The 26,383-nt window shown below is 41.9% G+C and overlaps 1 protein-coding gene across 2 annotated transcripts in view; it reads left to right on the forward strand.

Annotated features, from left to right (window-relative positions):
- The window catches only part of LOC118101268 (chemokine-like protein TAFA-5), a 138,259-nt gene that overhangs the window by 72,926 nt on the left and 38,950 nt on the right, over nucleotides 1–26,383 (forward strand). For both annotated transcript variants that reach the window (XM_035146866.2, XM_035146867.2), the window contains exon 2: nucleotides 13,668–13,817. In XM_035146866.2, coding sequence (XP_035002757.1) covers nucleotides 13,668–13,817 — 150 coding nt within the window. The remainder of the gene's footprint in view (nucleotides 1–13,667; nucleotides 13,818–26,383) is intronic.

A 26,383-nucleotide genomic window follows, 5' to 3' on the forward strand; every position in this document is an offset into this window, starting at 1 on the left:
ACATTGAGCATAAATGAGCCTTAAAGCAGAACCTGCTACTGAACCATAGACACTGTTCAGGATGAGGAGTTCATTTTAAAAGTGATGAGATTTCAGGAGCGTGGATGCAGCAGTAACATGATCACAAAATCCTATAAAAGACTGCTTTATTGCTAAAGATAACTGTAACTACAACCCAGCCCCCAACACCACCACTGATCTTATTATATGCCGTCTGCAATACTCCCCTTTGGCTATTAGAAATAAAATGAATCATACGCTCAAATTGGCATTGACATGCAGTAAAGCTACATATCTTGAAGGTAAACTCCATCATTGCACTAAGGACACCTGCCCGTGCAGCTCACATTATCTGTAGATAGGCAAACTGTCTATTTTCTCGTATATTTGGGTTTATTTCTAAAGCTTTTTAAGACAGACAGGAGACAGAGGACAAACAAGGTTGAAAAGAAGGAACAGCCAGTTGGAGATGGAGCAATGGGGACACACCCCGACTGAAAGACGGACAGATCAGAAGACAGATAGGACTGGGGGAGAGGCTGGCAGACGAAGCTGTGTGTGTGTGTGTGTGTGTGTGTGTGTGTGTGTGTGTGTGTGTGTGTGTGTGTGTGTGTGTGTGTGTGTGTGTGTGTGTGTGTGTGTGTGTGTGTGTGTGTGTGTGTGTGTGTGTGTGTGTGTGTGTGTGTGTGTGTGTGTGTGTGTGTGTGTGTGTGTGTGTCCCAGCTGAGGTTCGGCAGAGCACCAGCACAGAGGCCAAGTTAAATGGGAAGGGGGAGATTAAAGGCAGTGCCGGGGCCTGCAGCCTCTGTATTCAATCACCACTCTCCCCCTCACACCTCAGCCTGCATGCTGATGGAGCCGCGGTGAAAGGAGCCATGCACCCTGCCACTCCCAGACACAAGTTCAAAGACCATGCACTTATCACATTTTTATCATATCATTGTCCAAAAAAAACCCGGGTTATGATAAGATCGTAAAATCCTGTTGATATAAAAGCCGCTGTCATTAAAATAAGATGATTCATCTTTAACAGCCACCGTGAAAAGCAGATCTCTGGTGTGAAGGCAACGGAATCTGAACGCAGCATTCAATTACGCACAGTTACGCTTCTCTTCAGAGTCCTCGTGAAACATCCTTTTGAAAAAGATGTTTTAAATCTCCTCAATACTCAACCTTTTTCTCAGCTTCGAATGAGAGAGATCATTAAGTCCAATACAGTAGGTGGAGGGGTGAGTGGAGCCGCGCTGGACGGGGGGGGGGCATCTGCACCGGTGCGTTGAGTGCGTATGTGACCAGCCTGGTTAATGTCACAGTTACTTACAGGAGACTTACAACTTCAGCCGGATTTATGCATCTCTGCGGAGGTGTCCTTGCGGTGGAGGCGGCGGCAGATGCTCGCCGCGTAGGAGCAGATTCATAGTTCAGTGTAAAATTTCACCTGTTGATTGTCGCAGTAGTGCGACGGCAACACGAGATGGATTATTCATGCGGGAATGAAGGTTTCGCCTGATTGAAGTGGCAACTTCCTGGGAATATATCTTGACATTTTGTCCTGGGATTTTCACCTCAAATATAAGGTTTGATTTAAAAAACAGAATCGCAGTTAATTAATATTTCAGAATTCTCATGTTTGCATTCGTATTTTTGCAGTGTTTTTTAAAGAACAGTTCTAGTTTAAAGTTACACTACCTGTGCTGGAAGGAAACATTTCTAACCTTCCAGTATCATTAGATCCGTCTTGTATTTGCATTGTTATGCGGGAGAGTCTGACTCGTTGTTGTGCTGCAGCAATTTACAGGAATTTGGTTCTGTAGAAGTGTTAACAAGGTGTAAAGAAGGTATATTTTAGTGGATACAATCGTTTACAATATATGTAGACAGAGGCTCATAGACGCATCTGGCCACAATTCTCTCTCCGAACCAGACACAGTCAGAGTGAAGTTTCTCCCGGCGCCCGATCCAGACCTGACAGGAATTCAGTTTTTTGTGTCCAAACCCGATGTTTTCCCTGATAACAGACACGTACCTTCACCACCAACCATCTCTCCCAGCATGAGAACTATATAAGAGCAAATACAAGTAGCTCCAGATGACCAGTCTCCGTGTTGTACCTACGCAGCCCCGAGCTGCAGTTATATTTTTGAAGAGTTGCACTTCAGCTCTGACAGCACCTTCCGCGGAGCCACGGAGCTTCTGTGACACCCCGATGCAGAAAACATAAATCCATTACTCTTCCATGTTGGCGACTGCGACTTTGACTTAAGAGGTTAGCTGTGGTTTCCTCCCGGGCCATTGGCGCGGCTTCGCATTTTCCTTCCCCGTCACGTTCGAAAACATGTCTTTACAGGAGCCGAAATACCCCCCCCCCCTCGCAACAATGAGTGGATCTTTTTTGAGGTGGGGATAAAGAATTTCCTTTTTAAAAAAGCCTTTGTGTAAGTGATATTTTGTTGTCAAAGAGCTGGAGAAGGTTGTAAATTTGTGAATGTCCCACCCCCTGCTGAGTGCCGGGTGTCAGCGAGAGAATAAATGGAGGAAAGAGAGGAAGGGAAAATAAAGCGCAACAATACAAAGAAAAGGCAAGATTTAAAAGAAAAACACAACTGCAGCTCAGGTAGCAATATGAAAGAATCCATGCATACACTCAACACGAGTAACGTCGCACACACTTGCAGATGCTTTGTTATTGATTTTTTCACACACAGGAGCCCATCGGGCCCTGATCAGGAGCCTCACACCGTCCGACATCCCTTGCTTCTGTCCCCCAAGGGGGCAGGAAGAGAGGAATGATTGGACTTCCGCACATCCACCCAGGGGTCTTTAGTGTGCGAAATCATAGCAACATTTAAGGGACTTCACCTTATCATCATTGCCCTGCAGTGATGTATCCTCCGGGGGTGGAGAATGTGCTTAATTGCGGTGGTGAAGTGGCGCCGGTATGTGTGTACGCACATACGCTTTTCCTGTGTTACCAAGGGTTACAGGGGTCATTTGTTTTCCCTTTTCTCCCACCGTTTTAATTGATGATCAGTCATTGTTTCATGCCAGAACCCTGTTATTAAGCAGGGTTCATTATTCTAAAACACTAACGCTGGGGAAATGAGGGCGTCTCCTGGGAAAACACCATTCTTCACGTGCTTTACACAAGGTCACAGCAGGAAGAAGGAGGCCCAGGCTTCATTATGAAAACCCTGTTGAGCCACAAAGGGACCCGCTTGAATGTATTTAATCGCAAGTCAATACAACATAGAAAAAAATACATGCATTACGTTGATAATGTGTCTCAAAGCCTCTGTAGTCTGGAGGGAGGTATTAGCATCCGTGCATCCACAAGTCCTTCATCTCAGGCTGCTGTTATCAGTTATCCTCTTAATTATATTTGTTATGAAGTGATTGATTATTTAGTCTGTATAATGTTTCAAAAAATGTTTATTTATGAGATGGAGTCCTCAAATTGCTTGTTTTGTCCAAATAGCAGTCAAAACCCTGCCAGAGTGATATAAGCATTTATCACTAAGCCTGCAACCATCAAAGACTTTATTTATTAAATTATTAAATAACCTGGTAATTTTTTTATTTTTTCAATTAATTGATTTATCTTTTGGTCGGTACAAGTTCATTAAATGTCTTGTTTTTGCCAACCAACAGTACAAAACCCCAAATTAATTTTATTATGACATTTTTGTCATTTTTCTATTAAGAATTATTGATTATCTCTGCTAATTGAAAAATGCTTATTGATGTACAGTCGACTAATCAATTCATCAACTAACCATCGCAGCTCTCATCCACACGGTGCAGACGCCCGAACCACCAAACTCACATTTTTGCTTAATAAAGTATTCAAATGATTAATCTAATTAAACTGTTCATAATAATTGGGGGAAAAATCTCCCAAATGTCCTCCCTTATATTAAATGATAACTCTCTCCATGCAAACACGTACACCAGCTACATCTGTTGAATTGGGATTTAATTTTTTAAATCACAGTAATTAGATTTCAACTATGCAAAGCTAAGGGTGGCCTCATTGGGCCAATTTCAAGTCTTATTCAGCCCTACAGACAATTACAAGGACTTTGCCCATTTGAGGTTGATCTGAACAGATTATTTGGCCAAATTATCCAGTAGTTCGAGGGGTGTAAAGACCTGAATGAACTGGGGAGGCTCCAACCCAGTGGTGAAGTCACGAGTTTCTGTTAATTCCCAAATCTCTGGGATCGCCACACAAAAACCATTTGTTGAAATGCATCTCTAGTGGAATGTCTGGCGTTGTGTTCTCACGATTAATATTAATGTTTATAAAGTCAGTAAAGATTTAAAAATCCTTTAGTGTGCAGTAGGCACACGACTCCTGCCTTGTTACCTCTGTACTAAGCAGAAGGAAGTGTCCTTCATAAGTTTACCTGTAGGTGCATTACAACATTCACATTTGAGTGTGTTTGTGCTGTCTTGCGGTTATATATTTTTTGCTATATTTTTGCTTGCATGTGTTTGTGTTCTACTGTGTATCAGTGTTTCTGTGCGCCTGCTGCTTGCCCAAGCATTTCTCTAAAGAAAGGGCAGAAAAGGAAAATCAAATCACTGTTCAGAGTGGCTCCACAGCAAGCGAGGGGCTCAGACAAGCTTGTTTCACCCAAAATAGATCAGCCAGACCACAGTTCTCTCTCCCTGGTTGTGATGAGAGAGTGCTCCCAATGAGAATTGTCTCCAGAACTTTCTCTTCTGACTCATGGAGGCATACGGGGGTATTAATAATTTCAAGGCCAGCTGTATGATGAGTTTTCGGTCACTCTATCAGTGTTAAGGCAAGAAAATGGATGTCTACTGCGAGTCGAGGCGAACTGAGGGAGGTCAGTTCGTTCTACTGCTTTTTACGAGATCGTGGAAACAAAATTTGGTTTAATTTTGGGTGTTCTTGTACTCAAAATTAGGGTCATTGGTAGCAGGCAATTAGCTTAGCTTAGCTTAAAGAATTTAACAAAATCCAACCTCTACCACCTCTAAGTCGCAATAACTAACAACTTATATGTATTTCTTAAATGTTTTTTTCCCACAGACTGAGACTAGATATTTAGTGGCGGCTAAGCTAAGCAGCTACTATTTTCTCATCAAACCAGTCTTAGCTTATCTTAATGACGGGAAACTGGGAAAACTCCAAGCTCGACTCTGTTGGAAGATTACAAAAGCTACTTTCTACCTTTCTTTCCCTTTTACAAATCACCGAGCTACCTTCTAAACAATACAACAGGATGTTGCAAGAAACATTTGACCCCACTGCCGTCCATTTGGATCATGAAACCACTGCGCTCACTGATTTCTAGTCATGCGAATACATGGCACTGAAATGGAACATGAAAGGTCCAGACACCATATGAATTAAAGTCCGAGTAAATGGCCACCTCCATTGTTTCTGTACCTCGTTCTCCTCCTGCTCTAGTGCATGTCGTTTCAGAGATTTCATTTCGGGCCCTACATCATCTGACTGCTCTTTTCCCTAAAGCTGTAATTTTGTCCACTCCGCTCTCCTTCCCTTTACACCACATGGTGTTCAGTTGGCTTGTCCAGCTTCTGATTAGGCTTGTTAAAAGGATTCATTTAAAAACTAGCCCACCGGGCCTCAGGGTAGAGGGATGACATCAAGGTTCGACTAATGCAACGTTTGGATCCGAAATGGGATTTCAGACTTGTAGTCTTGGCGCCAGACTCCTCTCTCGTTTCGAGCAGCTGTAGCGTGCTGGAGTGATATAGCATTTTAGTCTGGCGATGTCTAACATGTAGGTACACACATACACACTCTGTCCTCTCCAGCAGAGCAGATGTGATGCTGCTCTCCAGCTACATCAAGCTGCTCTGTAGTGTTTCTGGGTTAAGTGGAGAATATAGAGTAGAAAATGTCCTTTTGTTAGAAAGGCTTTAGCCATTGCACACATTGTTTTAATGTGAACAAGAGTGCATGTTTGTGTGTTGTAGATCACATTGCCTCACTGACTCAGAGGACATTACATTGACTTACATTAATTTCCTGCAGACTCTAGCCTTAAACATACTGTAACTACTATGAGCCTAACCCTAACCTTTCCCTAACCTTAAAACACGTCTTCACCTTCAAATTTAACGACTAAAATAATGAGGACTTGCTTTTTGTACACCATAAGGAATCAAAATCGGCATAATCCGACTTTGCTAACAGATTTAGGTCCCCACAACATAAGTAAAACCTACACAAACTCACACACAGGCACACAAAAGTCACCCGGGTCCTCCGAGACGCCATGACAACAGTGTTTGCTTAATACACAAATCAATATGTTATATTTCAGCACTTAAGGCTTCTAACCTTACACAGCATATTTTTAGCCCCGCTAGCGAGATCGCAGTGCTCTGAGGATTCCAAAGTCAGTCCCTCGAATAGCTCAAACCACAACGGTCCAGCTGAGTGCAAGAAGCAGTGTGTGGACTCGGGGCTGCTTTTTTAGACTGTTCTTTTGCCACTAGCCACACATTTGTCCACAGTGAGACCAATTAAGCCTTTCCAATTACACGCTCACCTCCATTTCTACACTTTCATCAGTACCTTATCATTAGAGGTATTAATAAATACAGATAGGAACCAATGATGTTCCCTGATATGAAAAGCATCCACATTTTTGCAGTTATATCCATCAACCCTCACTCAACTGATCAACCACAATTTGCCACATCACTACTTCTCAGTGTCAGCGTTGCCACACTGGATGGGTTTCTCCTCAACAGGGCAACTTTTTCTTTAATAGGGCCGGTTAAGCTTTAATTCTGGCAGGTTGTCATGAAATGTGCAACTTTTTGTGCCATTAGTGTGATTTATCTCTACCAAAAGTTAGGCTATAATCATTGCTACCCCATTGCTGCAATTTGTGTCAAAATGTGCAGTCACAACTCAGTCATCTAGATAAGATCCACATATGTTAGATTAAATGTGACTCATTCTTTCTGAGGATACCATTGTCTCCACTGTTCACTGCAAATGAACGCCCATACACCTACATGGAAAACATAGAAACACGTGCTCCTTGTCACTCGTTTTCTATCGTATCAAAGTAAATAATAGATTAAGTAAATACCTGCTGATAAATTAGCTTTACCTCATTTTCCAAAATGCTAATGAATACAGACTAAAAATATGGAGCTCAACTTGTAGCCTATGAAACCGTAGTTCCTGTTCTGTCAGTAATCATATAAAATAGGAAATCCTTATAATTTATGCTCAAAAGGATAATCCTCCTAGATTCATAGCTTTGGCTCTGTATCAAACTAATCCAGGTGATAGCTGTCGATATGCTGCTGACAGGAAATGTTTGCATTATGCCTTCGTTTTGCTGAAACGTGACGGATACAATAAGCTAAAGTTAGGGAACATCTAAAAAGTGATTTTAATCAACAGTGTTATAAATCTCATTATGTGTAGGAAATATCAGAGGAAACCAATTTAATATGAAATGAAGCTGCATAGTTGAGTCTGATAAGAATCTGAATACAAATATTTAGGTGAAATTAACTGATTCAGATGAAGATAGTAGTTTTGTGTTACACCCCTGTTCATTATATAATGTAATGGCATGGTAATTGCATCGCAGTATCAACTGAAAGCGAGTACATCGCACTTCACATTTAATGTACTGCTGAGGGTCTTCGAGATGTGGTCTTGAATTACCATTAGCAAACATTTCTCTGCATTTTATTTTGGATGGGAGCCCTCATCCTTCACCAGCACACTGCTACACGTTTTACTGTAAATTCAGAACTAATTAAAAAGTCATTCTGTCGAATTGCGCGTCTGTATCTTGAGTAAATTTCATGGAAGACTGAAGTTTTGTGTCAGATTTAGGACACTTAGGCGAAAAAAGGCGATTTCCTGTGAAGCACAGTGTGCAATCCCAGCTTGACACCAGCAAGCTGCAGCTTTTCAAAGGACAAGAAAAAACTACTATACCTACTCCTCTCACCAAGCATACACCACACATTTCATACATATCTAAGCATGCAAATCTGCAGATTGAGTCTCTAAGAAGCAAGTTAAGTTGTTTTTTCATCTCTTGAGCAGCAAAAACAAGAACCCTTTTTAAAAAATAATGAAAAGAGCCTCTTGAAATGCTCTCAGACATCTGGGCAAGATACGAGGAGAAGAAGTGGGTAAAATGTCATGTTTCCCTTCGTTGTAGCCGCGCTGGACATTTGTCAAATGGTCGTGTATGCCAGAGCAGCTGTAATGTGCTAAGGAGCGGGAGGAGAAATAATAAAGAAAAGGAGCACGTCAATAACATTACATTGTATTAAGCCACACACTCGGCCACATAAATCCATCTTCTGCCACAGTCAGAGCTTTCATTTCACTCTAGGGTGCCCACACATACATTTTAATCAGCCATTTGGCCGACCAAGCTGACAACTGCTCGACAACAGAAGCTGATAAGGGGGATGATAAATCATAGCACGACTGCTACAATCTTTGGGTTAGTTTCTGAGAGCACCTGCCAGTTTTAGATTTTTTCCCACTATTCATGAGTCGATTCCAGGAAACAAGATTAGTGTTTCCTCTCTTCGCCGTCCAATTTCTTCACGGGATGACTATGATGAGGCCCGGGCTGCGTCTTGCATCTTTGCATGTGCACAAATTGTTAATGAAAAACACTAGGCACAAGTGCAGAGGTGGTTTTCTGGCCCCTGAAAAAGTGCCCTGTTGGAGCTGTGTAATCCTGATACTCTCTAACCTTTTCTGCAGATCGCTCCAGGGCAGTAAAAGAGGAATATGTTTTGTATTAGAGCAGAAGGAATGAAATCAACTCACTTTATTGGAGGACTGACACCAGCTTGTCCTCAAGTTCTTTCACACAATATCTGGCAAGACTGCAGACAGCTCGAAACGCTCGCAGCTGAAACCAAGTTGTTCAAAACGAATTCTCTTTTGCAATTCTCTACAGACTGATGTCTACATCATCTCATATAATTGATATTCACCTCAAATACTAGGCATAGGTAGTTAGCAGAATATGCTGTGAACTTGAATATAAAGACAAGACAGATGAATTCCTCTGTGTTATGATACCTATGCATAGTCTGTTTAGTGCTAGCTTTTGATCTCAGGATGATGTCGCTTTGGGAATGGTAATGTCAGGCGGTTGGTCAGTCCACCACTTTGCTCCAGATTGAAACAGAAAAGTCTATCGCGTTAAAAGCTTGTCCAGACATTCATAGGTTGAACCTTAATGACATTGATGATGAGCATTTTCCGTCTACTACTCCGTCAACCACGAGGATGTAATTCTGCTTTTAGAAACATCTTTACAACTGTTGGATGGATTGCCATGAAATCGGGCGCATTGGGTCCATCTTCAGGAGACATTCATGGTCCCCTGATGATGCCCTGACACCGTTTTCCCTTCTCCATTGAAATAGCTAAATGTTTACTGGATATTTGTCCCCCAACTTCCAATATTCCTGGTATCTAGAGGGAGAACGCTGATTACTTTGATGATCCTATGACTTTTCCTCTATAAATGAAACTATTTCAGGGATTAGCATTAGCATGGGATTAGCATTTGTTCTTGTATATTCGTGTTCCCCTCAGGATACATTTTAATAACTCTCACAGTCTCTCAACATTTCTTTCACTTTCAAAAATGACTCATTCAATATATGTGTTATACGCCTCGGCTGTGCACTCTGTTTCGTGCTACTCAGCTAACATTAGTATGCTAACACACTTAATTAAGATGCTGTACATGGTAAACATTATGCCCCAGAAACATCAGCATTTTAGCATTGTTATTATAAACACGTTAGCATGCTCAAATTAGCATTTAGCTCCGAGCACATCGATCCTTAAGCCGCACAGGGCTGCAGACGTTGAGTGTTGTGGAATATTCATGACTTGGACCAAAAACCGTATTTTTGCTCAAGCACAAACTTCACTTAATATGTTTGTAGCTTAAAACTGAAACTGGGATGATTTCAACCTTCCACTGCAAGTACATGTATATGAATTAAACACCATTTAAATATTGTTAAACTTGAATCTGGCAAAATGGATTTACTCCACCAGACCATACCACTTTGAAGATAGAGTCATTAATAGCAAAGATAGAATCCATAATAAGCGACTTGGTCCTTAATGACATGGATACTCTCTGCTGTAACATAAGAAGAATTGGGACACAATTTTTCTATACGATTCTTAATATTGACCTATATACACTATGCCAGGAAATCCTGTGCAACTGAGCGCAACTGTTTTATTTATACACCGGGTTTAAAATTAGAGGATTCTTTATCACCTTCATGAAGTCAGTGTAGCTGTATAGAAGACAATATACAATGCAAGAAAACAACATGAAAACAATTCTGTTTTCCCAGCAGCTACAGCTGTGACAGTAAAAACAAGGCGGCTGTTTGATGAAATGCCGGCAATTAATGAGCTCCATCGACTCGCGAATCGCGCCGTCAAATCAGCCACCGTCTTTGAGCTCGTCGACTTCACACATGCTACCTCGGCGCCACAACCATCCGCGCGATTACCTCAGACATCCAAACAGTCGTTTCTGCTTCCCGCGGTGGAGGAGCTCCAAAGGAGAAGGAACTGACAGAGAGAGGAGGCAGGCGCGAAGAGTGGAAGATCTGCAGAGATGGTGGGTGGGTGGGTGGGCGGGTGGGGTAGGAGGCAGGAAGTAAACACGCACACATGCACAGATTCAGAAAACACACACACACACACAGGGGCTTACATGACAAGTCATTATCCAGCATCACCTGCAGAAGACAGAGGAGATGGAGGGAGTAAAGTGGGAAGGCATGGAGGAGAGAAAAGAGGAAATAAAGGAAAAGTGGTGGTGATTGTGTCTCGATCTCTCAAAAATACACAGATGGGATTTCACTGGGATGCAGTTTTGAAGATAGTCTCCCAGTGATGAAGGACAAGTTGGATTTAGTTGGATCTATTAGCAGAAATTGAATATGATATTCACAATTATGTTTTCATTAGGGTGTAATAACCTGAAACTAAGAATCATTGTCTTTTCATTATGTTAGAATGAGCCCTTCATTATATAGGGAGTGAGTCCTCCTCCACAGAATCCGCCATGTTTCGATAGTAAACCTCGATGGACAAACCGAACCCTGACTCTAGAGAAGGTCTTTCATGCGTCTTTCAGATCCCAGATTGACCTTCAGGTCATCTTGAGGCAAACATCTTCATTATAGATTTGTATTTATTGATACATACAAACTGTGTATTGTTTATGTGAAGCAATAGATTACGGTAGAGGCAGATAATTCACAAACTATTTTTACGACCACGCACCTTTGCGCAATACAATGTCGTCACACGAGGCAGGCAATTACAGGACAGCTGCAAGGAGATATTATAAGAAAAAAATTATCTCATATTCTATTAATCTTTTTTTGTAGATAAACTGAAGAGGTACGTGATTCTTTTTGGGATTAAAAAATTATCCTACATCTAAAGCTTAATAAACCATTTAAAAACCAATTTGATAATCTGAAAATTGATAATGAGCTCATTTTCTTGGCTCATTAATAGTTGACATTTTAGAGCTGCATGGTTTTCACAGGCCAGCTGTTTTGTGGTTGGTGTTCTAATGATATGCGTGCATCTTTTGCTTAAGTGTGTGTGTGTGTGTGCGTGTGGCGATAAGTCAGTGTGTGGGACAGCAGAATAAAGAAGAATAATGTTATTGTTCTTCAAGCCAAAGTCTACTTGTTTACTTACTGACAATATTCCAGCTGCAGAATGAGTCAGTACTGGCAAATAACAGGAAGTCTAAGATATGTGAATATATATGGTGCATCATTTGAAACATGGGTGTTTTTAATAAGGTTGCAGAGATTTTTGTCTGCCAAGAAGGTAATGTTATTGAATGAAAATATGAATATGTCTGTACATGGCAGCATTTTGACATGAAAGACCTGCACCTGCGTAAAACATTAACAACATTGTGATGTCATTGGTCCATTGGTAGCCTATAGATGAGACCATTAATATTCTTTCAATGTTAAGAACCGTTTATGGGTACAAATACATAGACGTGGCATTAAAATAGTGACATTACTGTATAGGAGTATTTTCTCCGTGTATTGCCACGGCCACCACAGGTCCCAGTGTGTGGATGAATCCTGATAGATCCCCATTACCCCAGGTGTGACCCCTCGCTGCTCAGTTCATTAAGCCAGCCACCCGAGTGCCCGGGACTCGAGTCCAGATTGAATCACAACTTCCATCCTCTTGCCAATCACAATTAGATCCTGATAAGCCTCTCAACGATGGCACCCGAGGGCCCCCGCACGGAGACAAAGGTTAATTTGCAAGCAGCAAGGGCCCCGGCTACAGGGCCAGAGGTCACCCTATTGAATACATGGAGGATGTGTGTGTAAGACGGGGAGGCTTGGCAGCAATTACAAAGTTCATCAGTATTCATGCGTTTCATTCGTGGCTAATGGGAACATTACCTTCAAAGAGGTGGGCTGATAGGATGTGGCCCTTAATGGGAATTAGCTCGTGGGCAGTCTTTAGGTAGCTGAAATGTAAAGTTATTTTGTCACCGTTGTCTTTTAAAGTCCCTCCACACCTGCAGTCCCGTCTGTGAGCCGCCGCTCCTGAGTGTCGGCTCCTGAGCAGCTGCACTGGAGATGTTCAGGGTTCAAGTCCAAGTCATTAAAGTCACACTATCTAACTTTTTAGACAAGAAATAAAACATATGCCACTTAGATAATAACAGCTCATTGTTCATTTTGTAAAGCAGCTTCAGTTTGTCTGTTGACCAACTTTACTAAGTCGTTAAGAGCCAATATGAGCTTACTACAGATATATTGGTGTTGGTCGCCTGATAATTACTAAGAAATTGCTGTCCTGAAATGCTCTGAAAAGCAAAGTTGAGAACTGGGAATTCTCTTTTTTACATAGTGAAAAATCCAGTGTCTTGATCAGAACAGTTTGAAAATCCTTGTGGATCCATATCGAGATAGTTTCTTTTCATCACGCCCACTAAGGAGGTGATGTTTTCACCCCTGTCCATTTGTTTGGAAGCAAAATAAGACAAGAAACAACTTAATGGATTTCCACGTTGCACAAAATGCTGTGGATCTGGATCGGGGGGGGCAGATCCAGGATTTTTGGTTTTGAACATACCGAGATAGATCATTTTCACAATTATCCATGGGAAATATCTGTTAATATCTTGATGATAAATCAGGCACATTTAAGAAACAGATATTGTATTGATGTGTGAGATTTGGTTTACCTTGACTATATTTAAGGGTATTCGCTCCATCGAGTGTCATTCTAGTACGATTATACTCATCCCTGAAATATCAAATCGGGCTGTAACACTGAGAACATGCATTTTCCTTTTCATAGAAAGTCTGACTGTGGATAATCACATGCACAAACACCATATGCATTTGTGTCAGGCTCTGCAGTGAGACAAGGCTTTCAACATGGAGATTTGACTGCTGTGTTCTGCCAACTGACCTACAAAGCATTTTAAAAAGAAAAAAAACCGAACCACCCTGCTTACACACTACACATGTAACAGAAGAGACAGACTAGTTTATTCTGCCCTGTTTATGATTTCATCTCTCTGACCTCGCTTCCTGTGGTGCAATGTCATTTCCAGGCCAGCTGGCAGCCGGGACATGTGAGATTGTGACGCTGGACAGGGACAGCAGCCAACCACGGCGGACCATCGCCAGGCAGACGGCCCGCTGCGCCTGTAAGAAGGGCCAGATCGCTGGAACTACAAGAGCCCGGCCCGCCTGTGTGGACGGTAAGGGACATCCTGGCTTATGGCTTATGGCCTTTACTCCAACATGAGCATGTTTTTCTGAAGGCTTTTCACATTGAACCATGTTGCTATTGAGGTGATGTGAGGAAAATTAAGTGAATTCTGCCATTGTCCAATGCCAGATCACGTCATTCCTCTGAGGGCGGTTAGGGTTTGGCTGTTTTTAGGTGGACAGCCCTGCAAAGTGCCACACAGGGCAGTTTTTGAAACGCTCATAAAACCAAACCAATTTACAGTTTTATTCATTTTAAAAAGTGGCTGCAGGTCGAGATTTAAGTCAGCTACTAACAGATGGGCTAATATTTCATGGAAAAGTGACACTATTTGGCAATTTTAATGGCAGAAAATTGTCTAGAACTAGACTGACCATTGATTAAGTATTTTTTATACCCGAAACCCAGGAAAACCAGTTGCAAAGTTAGAAATAAGTCTCGTATTCTCTAATGTAAAATGTAAATAGGATAAATAAGCCCCCGCACACTGTCAGTAGTTAATTATAATACATTTAAATAACTGAAATGAAATTTGGATTCAGTAGGAGGTAATAGCTGAAATGTAGCTACTATGCAAATTTACTGTAAGTGTATTTTTGTTACCCACTTCCCTAAATACTCACAAAGATCAGTTTTCCTGTATACAATCTAAATACTGTCATTGTCCTGTGAAAACCTGTTTATTTGCTAAATGTCCGGTTGCTTATCACTTCTAAGTTATGGGCTTTTAAATTATTTTATGGTGTCAAACCCATAAAGGAAAATTATTATCTGAGAGACAGTGGGGAATTAGTTGTTGCCATGACATTTTTACCTACATCCACTGTATGTAATGGGAAGGAGTTTTTTATCTTGAGCCTTTGGAATTTTTCCCTGGTCATCATCCAACCTTGTGACGGCTCTGAGGATGTATAGAAATCTAAACCTTCAGATGCGACTGAATGGTCGTGTGACTCTGGGATTCCCCACATCTTTTTTTCCTGACATCTTCATCGCGAGCCCACTGCCTCACGGGGAGGTCGTGTTCACATGACTCGTCAATGAACAACTCTGTTTGTAATGTCAGACGTGGATGTCCTGTGTGGCTGGTTGTACCTGCTGAACATCTGGCAGGGAAAGTATTACGTGTGAGTGGACAGAGGGTTTACGCCATTCGGTTCAACATGAGACTCTCTGTATTCATTGTCCTCCTTTAACCAAACTGCGTCACACTGAGACTTGTGTGCTCTGTCTACGTCCTGCAGAGAAAGATCCGATCTTGTAGACGCACCAGTCAGGTTGCTGTCCCCACTCATGCCTCTTTTTCCTGGTGAATAAGTCGCACAGATATTGCATAAAACCCCAGTATTCAGATATTATCGGGAGGCATTTGTCACCACAGGGGTTTGCGGAGCACTGTGGCATTTTGTTCAGGCTAGATACTCCTCGTTTTTCTGAAGAGAGCTTATAGGCTTATCAGCTGGATTGTACAGACCTGCACAGGTGGATGGCAGTCGCAGAGGTTCGCGCTAACAATCGTCTACTGAGAGAAAAAAAAGAATCCCTGAAAATTACATTCATTCACATACTGTTGATATGTCACCGGGGACATTGTGATACAGCAGAATAGAGACTATGAAAAGTGATGCTGTCACGAGCTGACGGCGAGGAAAGGCTCTTTTTGCGTGGAGCACATTTCAAATGCATAAGCAATTTAAAGTGGTTGACACATTGTATTAAAATATGCGAGTGCAAGTTGGATACTGATGGACAACGTAAAAGCTTCTTACGTTCACAGGTTGTCAGAGTTGTACATGTTGGTCCTGTAGGGGGTTGAGTAATCTATTGACAAACAATAGATTACATGCATTTTAATTTAATGGCTTTTTGTTTTTACCTTTCAAATTTGATTTGACACAATTTTTATTTTCATTTAAAATACTTTAAAGGAATTAGTGCAAGCAACTATCTTGATGAGTTTGCATGCTTGCAATCATTATCAGTCCCAATAATAACACTTAAGAAAATGGATGCGTGTGTGTGTGTGTGTGTGTGTGCGTGTGTGTGTGTGTGTGTGTGTGTGTGTGTGTGTGTGTGTGTGTGTGTGTGTTTAAAAAAAAACTCAAGGCCAAATAATGTTATAAACAGGGTGTTTATTTCGCAATGTGTGTGTGGGTGGAGATTGTTTTAATTTTGTGTTTAATATATTCACATATTTTACATGCATGTGAACAGAGGCACATCTGTGTGTGCATATTTTCTATGTCATATTGCAATTTACTGTTTCCTTTCCATATGGTCTCACACACATACACACACACACACACACACACACACACACACACAAACACACACACTCCTTTTATTGCAGTTTATATTACAAAATCCCACAGCTTGATATTATTGCAATGCAAATCTGAATATGAGATACTTGTCTTCACAAATGCAATGTGTTTTTCTTGTTTATTCAGAGAGAGAGAGAGAGAGAGAGAGAGAGAGAGAGAGCTGACATAAAAGACCCCAAACGCCACAAATGGGTTTTCAATCAATTTTAATCTACTTGAGTCCTTGAGGTCTGCTCTCTGTTGTAATATGCCTTTTGCCTTGGCTGACACGATCCGTGTCCTTCATGCCTCAGTCTCTGTTCACATCGGTCATCCCGTGCATGCAGGATAATCCATCGCTCCATCAACGCTCTCACCCGGCATCCAGGGCGGCGTGCGGTAATGAAAACAGAGCGGGCCGCTGTGGCGCCGCTGATCCCGCCGAGCCGCCCTTTGTTTTCCCGTCTTCCGGTGTCTTCTCTGTGCATTTTGCTGTTTTGAGGAGGTGAAAAATGGAAGATAAGCCGGCGACATGATAAGCCTGCCGCGGCCGCACTGTTTGACGCGCGGGTCCATGAAGAGACTGGCTCGGAAGAGAGGAAACTACATTTTTAAAAGGATGACATCCTGGCAGCGTGAAATGATCTCTGACCCTTTCATTTTCTCCATCACTTATTTTTTCTTCTCTACTGCTGCTCTTTGCCTTTCCTCCCTTCACTCTCTCTCTCTCTCTCTCTCACATGCACACTGTCTCTCACTCTCTCTTTCCCTCATGTCTTTGATGGCTCAAACCCATTTGAGGCCCATATCGCAGCCGAGTATCGCATAAGTACACCCTCTCCCATCTGCAATTTCATGCTCTCGAGCCTTTTTACCTCTGTGCTTGATGACTTTTAAGAGCGCTGATATTGATTCTTATTAGGAGGGTGAGAGAGCGAGAGATTAGAGAGAAGGAGAGAGTGGCCTCCTCTCGCCCCGGCAGCAGGAAGGAGTGACGGAGCCGCAGACAGAGCTGGGCCGAGCTCCAGAGACTTAGAGGAGCTTGTTGAGGGCGACTGTGGTTGCGGTGGCAGCTCAGTGGGGGTTGTCGCCGCCTGAGGTGAATGTGTTTGTGTTTGGTCTTTTTCTTTTTTTCCCCGCTCGGAGGCTGGTATTGATGAAAGCCCCGCAGGTGACCAGTTTGCCGAGGCCGAGGCCCGCAGGCGATACTTTGATGGTGGGGAAATCCGTGTGGATTCTTGTTTGTGTGTGGAAAAGGGAAGGAATGGTGCTGGAACACACGGTGGTGGAATGCACACTGACTTAGATCAAATAAATATAATTACATTTTCTAGTCAACTTCTACTTCACTACATTTGAAAGTTAAACTCTACTTTTTGCTCCATTACCTTTATTTGGTAACGTTAGGGACTCATGACTCTGTAGTGTAAGATTTGTTTTCATGCAAAATAGATGAACTGCTTTTAAATTATTATCCTAGGCTCAGTACACATAATCTCCGTATTAAACCCTGAGATCCCCTGAGAGCTAGGGGAACTAAAACTGTGAAGTTTTGTCCTGTAAAACCGAATCAATAACCTGAATGCTGCAAGTGATGATTCTCTGTAGGTTCTTTACTAGGAGCCATCAATATATCAATACAATATAAATTAGTCTATTTAAAATGTTATTGTCTTTATTTGATCAATATTCCCTATTTAATTTACGATGCAGTTTGATGTATTTTCTGAAACAGCAACTCGTCCCATTCTTTTCTTTGTTTCAAGCTACAGATACAACAACTGCACGATTTCAAGATTTTTCCAAACAATTCATTTAAAAGTAAAAACTGATTTATGTCTTAATTTAACAATTTAGTACATTTAATGTAAAAGTTATTAACACACTGCATCACTATCAAATAAACGTATATTCTACTTCTAATTAGTAGAAACTACTTTCATTTGATCAGTAATGCTATCAAGTGTAAATAATATAAATACATTCTGCAGGTTATTCCATAAACTAATAATAAATATCCTTTTTAGAGCAAATACAACAACTACTTATCAGCTACAACAGCAAAATGCTCTTCTTCACATTTCTGCATTAGTAATAATAAGCAATAAATAAATATAACAGTCTTGTAGTATGTGTAAAACTACACTACAGAAGGATGACTTTTACTTTTACAACTTTTACTGTCAGTACTTTTACGCTTTTGAATACAGGACATTTATTTGTAATGTCAAATTTTTTGTCATATCTATAAAGCGGTTTTGCAAGCGACAACAAATGACTCCCATCCCACCGGATTGCACATCCCATGGGTAGATTGCATATGAGGAATAGTTCCAGTGAATCAGGCAGTGATGAGACAACAGTCAGCATCAGATTCAGTCTCTGGGTGATTAAACTGTACCAGAGCTCCCATCATACAGCATCAGCCCACTGGTTTGATTTGATCCATGGAGGGAAGGAAGAAAGGAGGGGGCCGTGGTCCGTCGGGGGAAACAAGTCATGTCAGCTCCAGCAGCCAGTTAGCAAGTTAGCCGCTACCGCAGCAGCGTCCAGGGGGAGCGGGACTGGAAAAGCTGGCACGGTGGTGAATCTGTAATGCGGCTCCTTCTCTCTATTCTCTTGTTTCACATACACACACACACATGTAGACCGAACACTGATGACCGGGGGCTGTGGCCTTGTCAAAACGAGCGGAGGAGGAGAGGGCAGGCGGATGGGGGACGCAGCCTGAGGTGGGGGACGCAGCCTGAGGTGGGGGACGCAGCCTGAGGTGGGATGCTTCTCCTCGGGGGTGCTGGTTTGGAGGATGCAGCCTCTAAACTGGAGCGAGGCACAAATCACGCTGCACTTTTTTTCTATGCCACAGAGGACGTGCGACTCTCCCTGTCAATTTTTGCATCCCGTCTTTTTCTTATTCACATTGGTGATGGTGACAAAATACCCTTTTTTTCCCCCATCCTAGTAATCTCCAATTTCTAATTCAGTATTGTTTTTATAATGATTGATTTCTCAGCTGCGGTGTGATTGCTTTCCCTTGCTTTAAAATGCACGATCCCGTTCCTTATAATCTCAGTTTCACATGGATGACGGCTTTGCTGTGAAATCATTGTTCTGTTTGTTTCCTCTCCCACATCAGAAGTCATTATGTAAAATACAACTGTGTCCAGATTGTGGAGTTTTTCAGTTTTGCATTTCAGTGTTTGTCTGAGCTTCCTGTGTTTTTGGGGGGGAAATGCTTTTGCCAAGAGACCTCTTTTGAAATGACTGCTGCTATTTGGTAGAGGAGACAATGGAAACAACAGGAGAACATAGGATGTATCCCCAAAAATAAAATCACATAATTTCAGGGGACTACTCCAGGAACTACACAGTGCCAGACCCGGCCTGTTTGATGGCCATGTCTGGCCCATGTACTTTAAAAACACTAGAACATCATGGAGACAACAGAATTCAAACGTCTTCCTGAATTTCAAACGTTATAGTTTGTGCGCTGATGATGGAACACAGCGATGGGAAAGGTTATAAATAAAAAGAGGCTCTGGAAGGAAGAAGTCTATTTTATATTCCCTTGGCGAGTTAGCCCTGATAACACAGAGCTGCAGTGAGATGGAGAAAGGTCCGTTCTAGCTTCCAGGCAGTGATAAAGATTTAATTGTTACTTTGAGGTTTTTAGTTTAGGAGCATCGTTGGAAACCCTCAATTTGTTTAACTTTTACAATCATCAGCTACTTTCGTAAGGACCAGTTTTCTGGCCATTTGCAGTGGCAGACACTTTATTTTGAAAAGGTAAAAAGGTAGAATTGGGATTACGCAATTTTCAGACAGTTTTTGGTGGAAAGCAGCATGGATATTTCTTTTGACATTAGTGTACATGTAAATAATTTGTCTACCTTCACAATTCAGAGCTAAAAATGTCGAGCGTGAGTTAGAAAGAGCAGCTTTCCCCGTCGTCGTGTGTCAGAACTTGAACATTATTGAGGCAGCTTGCTCCAACTGTCAAGCCATTGCTTTCAAAGGGTGCGATAGAGAATGAGAACCCAAACTCCCAAATGAGGAGTGTCTGTGTCTTTTCTTTCATTATTTCTCCTCTCATCCTCTCTCCCCCTCCTTTCTCTCTTTTGCTTTTCTTGGGCACTGTGAATTTTTTGGGAAAATATGAATGCGGTGCTCACCCTCCAAAGCGGCTGGTATCAAAACAGTTTCTTTGTGGGTTTACACGCTCAGGAAAACAGAGAGCGGGTTTGTGTTTTGCAGTGTGACAAGCGGAAACACAATACAAAGAATGCTTGTATTTTCCCTGCAGGGGAAAACGAAACTGACGAGCGACGCGCATTAGCATAAAAATAATGCAAAGTGTCATGCTCTGGCTATGGCAGAGTTACAGGAGGTTTTCTATCCATTAACCTTGCATTATGTTGCTTTTTTGGCCTCCTCCCTGCTGGATTCCTCAATAAGCAAAATCCATTTCCACGGACACAGAGGTTGCGTTGAATTTGAAATTCCCTTTACACATATATACAGTATCAACACAGACTAAGGTTATGTAATCTTTAATATCAATTTCCCTGCTAAATGCTTGATAACTGAGCTCAAGAGTGAGATTGCTGTTTGGGGAAAAAGCATCCATTTCTTTTTTCCCCAAATGATGGATGTTAACGTAGCCAGAGATGACTTAGTTCTTAGTGTGTGTGTGTGTGTGTGTGTGTGTGTGTGTGTGTGTGTGTGTGTTGCAGGAGTAATCCCATATGCATACATTGACTGTAAATATTTAATATCCCGGATCATATAGCTCATACAGATGCCATAATGCATTCAGGCAAGCCGTGATGCTCTCCCTTAATGAAGCTGCATTATCCACACGTCCCTCCTGCCCAGAATCCATTGCACACCAGCGTTCATAAATCCACAGGCTCGAGGTGATGAAGTGGACCCAGGTGTTCCAGGGTTCTGAGATGTTGATAACGTCAGAGGTTATTGATGCGCCATTGTTGTGCAACTTGCTCACTGTGTTTTATGATAATTAATCCGGGGTTGAGTGAGAAAGAGGCCACTGAAGTTCTCCGGAGAAGTGCTCGATAAGCACACATATGCGGACGCAATGAAAAGCAGACGCGTTTAAAACGCTACCTGCGTTCGCCTGAAGTGTTCGGCTGTTTCGAGTCATTCTGCAGCAGGAAGTTAATTTTGTTCAGGAGGGCTGAATAGAAATCATTTTTTTGGTGTAATTCTGTGCTGGTTCAATGCCAAATCGTTCAGCTGGAGATCAACTCCGCGCTAAGTGTTCGAGAAGAGGGGCGCTCGCTCGGGAGAGTAACTCCAATGCGCCGCATCTGGCTTTCAAATGAGCCATCAGACCCTCGTGTTGAAGTATCGCAGAGGCTCTTGGCGGAGCGGGATTGTTAGCAAGGCCAGCGCACCAATCACTTGGTATAAGCCCCACCAGTCATCCCTACCATCTCGCCCCCTTATAAATCTTCAAGAGCTCATACTGTATGTGTCAGCTCAGCCGTCACTCACTCCCCATCTTTTACATCCTCTGGGAGTCTGGACACAGGGTGCGGGGGGGGGAAGAAAAGTAAGTGCTCATGTAGATTGAGACATTACATAATACAGTATGCACTTACACATAAAAGCACACAGTTGAATTAAATCATAAACACAGAAGCTTCTTCCCCCTTTTCCTCTCATTTTCCTAAGTCTTTTATAAATCTTCATGTCTTTCAACACCCTGGTTGGTGGATGTGGACGCGCGTCCTTTGCGTTTCCCATGAGCCTCTCCATGGACGACGGTCCCCTCTCTCCACCTCCCTGGTCTGACCGTAAGATAGAACTGGCTCCTGCTGGGAACGTACATCCGAGGGGCTGTGTCTGTTTGCGAGGCTACAAGCTCCAAACAATTAATGAATAATTACTGCTCACTGCTAATTACTGCCTCAGGGCCGGTGCTGCAAATCACAGCAGGACGAGGGCACCGCGTCAGTCTGTGATTGGTTACGTCCTTTTTCTGTTTCTTCCTGGTGACCAGGCTTCGTGTCTGTTGACCCAACACTGTGACGTGTGTTTTCTTCGACTTTCAAATTAGTCTGGGTTTGTTTAGGTGTGACTCATCTCATGTGTCGTGGTGGCTGTTGTTGCTAACGACATAGTACATCATGGTTTTCTAACAGCAATGGATTTATGAATAAAAAATAAACATAGCCAGCTGGAGAAAAAAAAATACATAAATGAATATTAATAACAAGTATTGACTTTGAAATGTATAACGACGTATAGAAATAAAAATGAAAATACATTCATGTGTACAACAAAAAAGGATGAAATTATAAAAATGTTATATTATACGACTTAATATTTCTATCAAGTATTGACTATCAAATATATAAAGAAATACAGCTATAAAATACATTGATTTTTAAAAACTGTACTGATGAATGTATGAGGGTTTTACCACTCTATCATTTATGACTATGCCTTAAACCAATTTGAATAGTTTTCCCAGTCAAATATCTTGATTTTCACATTTACAATAAATTTCATGAATACCAACAAAAAGATTGCAATGTACCACCAGATACATGAAGTAAAAATATTTATATTCTTCTTTTCCCAGCTTTTGAGACATAATTAACCAACAGAAACTCGGCCGCCTCTGCTCTTTATACACAGCTTCTACAGTGACGTCTTTACATTGTGCACTGGACAGTATGAATCTCTATTGTGTCACATCAACCGACAACAAACACACATCACATTATATTGGGGGGGGGGAGAGCAGATTACTTCAACAGCGTAAGAAATCCAATCATTCACAGCGGTTCGATACTGCAATATAACAGTGAAAACAATTAATATGCAAGAATCTCTTAACACTTAGCAGTGATACATGTTGGCTGACGAGCCTGTTTACCTGATTATTAAGTGGCTGTAAATATTCAGTCCAATCTGTGGCCTGTCATCAATTATGTTCACTGCCGTTTATATATGACTTGTTATTTTCACTGTGACAACCAGGTCTGATTAAAGCTGCAGCACATTGAGTGATCAAAGTTATTTTCTGTAAAAACTTATTTTAACGTAAAAGTAAAGTATCGTCTTGTGAGACTGCTGAATAAAATATGTTGTGATATGCTTTTATATGTAGTAATACTAGTAAGACTACGACGACTACCAACTCTACTACCACTACTACTACTAATAATAATAATAATAATAATTATATTAAATCAATGGTTAAATTACAGCACAAACATAAAAGATACACAAAAACAATACAAATTCTTTCCATTTGATGTGTTTTCATACTTTCAAGTGTCTAAAATACTGTGTTTATTCAGTACGCTGCCTTTTTCTGATCACGTCCTTGAAATCACCTCCGCAAAAAAAATGAAATCCTGTGTTTGAGACGTCCTCGAAAAAATCCACAATCATTCACCCCCCCCCCTCCTGACAAACACCAAGACGTGATATGTAAAACAACTGCTTGTTCTGCAGTGATTCCCCGTATTTGTCTAAATGTCAGCCTGTGCGGTGAACTTGGCGAAACGTGTCGGGTGGCGAAGCGGCCTTTTCATTGCCGGTGCTTGATGGGAGCTCGGATGAGAGGTGGGCCAATCATCTCTGGAGTGCCCGTGCCATTTGATTTCGGCTGTCATCGGGAGGGGAGTGGGGGTTGCAGGGAAGAGTAGAAAGTGTGCACTCGCTCACTACTCACTCACTCTCTCCGCTGCGACCCAACACACACGAGTCCATCTGGCACTGGGAGAGGAGGCGCTTTCCTTCTTAACCCCCATTACTCACAAGGTGCTGATTCCATATGATGGGTGTCAGGGCCCTGCAGTGTACATCTCCTCCACTGCCCGGCACCCACTTATCTTCCTTTCATCGCTTCCTTGTGATTAAACTTCTCTCCTTTTTTTTTGGTAAGAGCCCAAGGGAATGGTTAGGGCCCCAGTTTTTTGTTGGATGGATGGATGGATGGAAGGAGGGAGAGATGGGTGGATGGATGTATAGATGGAAATAGGGAGAGATGGGTGGATGGATGGATGATGAAGGGAGGGATGAATGAAGGAAGGAAGGAAGGAGGGGATGGATGGACGGAGGGATGGATAGTGTTAGGGTTAGGGATGGATGAAAGGATGGGCGTATGGATGAATGGATGATGAAGGAAGGGATGGATGGACAGATGAAGGAAAGGATGATTACATGTATGGACAGACAGTTGAGGAGATGGAGGGAGGAATGGATGGATGATGGATAGGTTTAGGGATGATGAGTGGATGGTTGGATGATTGGATGGAGGGATGGTTGGATGTGAAGAGGGAACGGAGGTGGAGATCTGCAACATTTTTGGCTTTTGCAATGTACGGCTGAGCAATAAAACAAGATTAATAATTAATGCAACATCATTTGAATCAATAACAATATTTCAAAAGTCAAATATATGTTAGTACAATGCTTAATACATTGTGTGAGCGCAGTGAGGAAGTATAACAAATAATTAATTGACCTCAAATTTGTAAAATGTTTTGCTGTTTATCAAGTGTTTGTCATTCTCTGATTCTAAAGTTTAAAGTTTAAACCACAACCTTCTCTTTGTAGCAAAAAACAGTCTTTACACTTTGAAACAATGATCTGACATTTCTCATTAGAATTGTTAATATTGACTCAATTTGAGAATATCGTGATATTATTTTTGTGACCACATCTCCCAGCCCTACTCTAGCATCAAAACACAAAGCAACACAACAGCACAGTGAAACCAAATACCCGTCGCTTTCCAAACTGTTGAGCTCTCGCCGACAGACAAAGGCAAAGCAACAACATTATTGTTTTTGCCATCTCTTGAAAACGAGGGGACAGTGAGTACGTGGCCCCTCGCGCGATCGGGACGTGCCGTGCGTACGCTGCCGCGCTACGAAGTAATTTGGTGGTCGGTGGATGTAAATGTAACACGGCCGTGATCATCTTCCTCATTAAAGCGGCGGAGGAACAGCTGCACGAGCACACAGGGCAACTAAAGAAGGGAGGCACTCTATTGTGACTGAAATGATAAAATGCATAATTAGGTAGTCAATGTTGTGTTCCGTCTCTCTCTCTCTCTCTCTCTCCTCTCCTTCTCTACCCCTCGCTCTGTCTTGTGCTGATAGGTGCAACTCCGTGTTTCCTCTCCATTTTCAGAAATGATGTTGTTCATTAATGCAACGCAATTTCGGGCAGGGCCGTCGCTCTTCCCCCGCCGCCGCGTTTTGTCTTTGGTAATTTACCTTTATTGGCTGGCTTAGCAATTTCATCGGAACACGGCTTCATTTAATAATGTATGCGTCTCGTTGCTGTGCGCGGCTCCAAACCCCACCTGTAATTGCCGTGCAGCTGGGTGAACTTGGCTGGATGGATGCAACAGCTGAGCGTGGGGACCGTGGGTGGAGGCGGCAGGGGAATGATGAAGAGAAAATGAAACCAGGAGAAGGAATGGTTCTTGAAAAGAAATCGTGCTTGGTTGTTGATCTGAAGGTGTCGGCATTATATCAGAATTAAATGGATATATTTGAGTTATTGTTGTCATAGAGTGTGTATTTAGTCAAAAAGTGATGTCGATTATTGCTGGATATTTCACTTGAATTGTGAATGCTTGAATACAGGATGTATATCGGATGCAGTTTTGGTACCAAGCTATTTGCTCACTCTTAGCATTTGTATTGCAGTTGAATTTAGCAGTTGTATGAACCAGAGGGACAGACTGAAAAAAGACTCCATTGTGTTTGTTAATCAGTGCTGGTACTCACATCAGTATAATCACAGCGTTAGCCTGGCTGTGTCAAAAGCCTAAAAAACATCTCTACTGGCAACTTGAAACCTGATTCTTGATCTTGTTTGTTCAATTCTTAGAATGAAACCAAAGTATGACCATTTTATTTTATTGTAAGATAGAAACAATTCCTTGCTCAGGAACAGTAACTTCCTCGAGTCTGACTTTGTTTTTGTGTTGGAACGTAGATATTAGAAGTATAAGATATAAGAATATAATAATAATATATAAGGAGGGAGCCTTTGAATCGGGACAGTCTAGCTCCATCGCTTTGACGTAATCAGTCTTCGAATGCAGCCCCTGAATTGAGCAGCCCCTGAATTGAGACACAGCCTTTGTTGCGTTTGGACAAAGCAATGCTAGCTGTTTTTGTTCTTTATGCTAAACTAACCTAGAATTAAGTCAATAAACACTTTTCCCAAAATGCCGAACTATTTCTGAAATACA

The sequence above is a fragment of the Hippoglossus stenolepis genome, chromosome 22 (genome assembly GCF_022539355.2).
Source record: "Hippoglossus stenolepis isolate QCI-W04-F060 chromosome 22, HSTE1.2, whole genome shotgun sequence".
NCBI lineage: Eukaryota > Metazoa > Chordata > Actinopteri > Pleuronectiformes > Pleuronectidae > Hippoglossus > Hippoglossus stenolepis.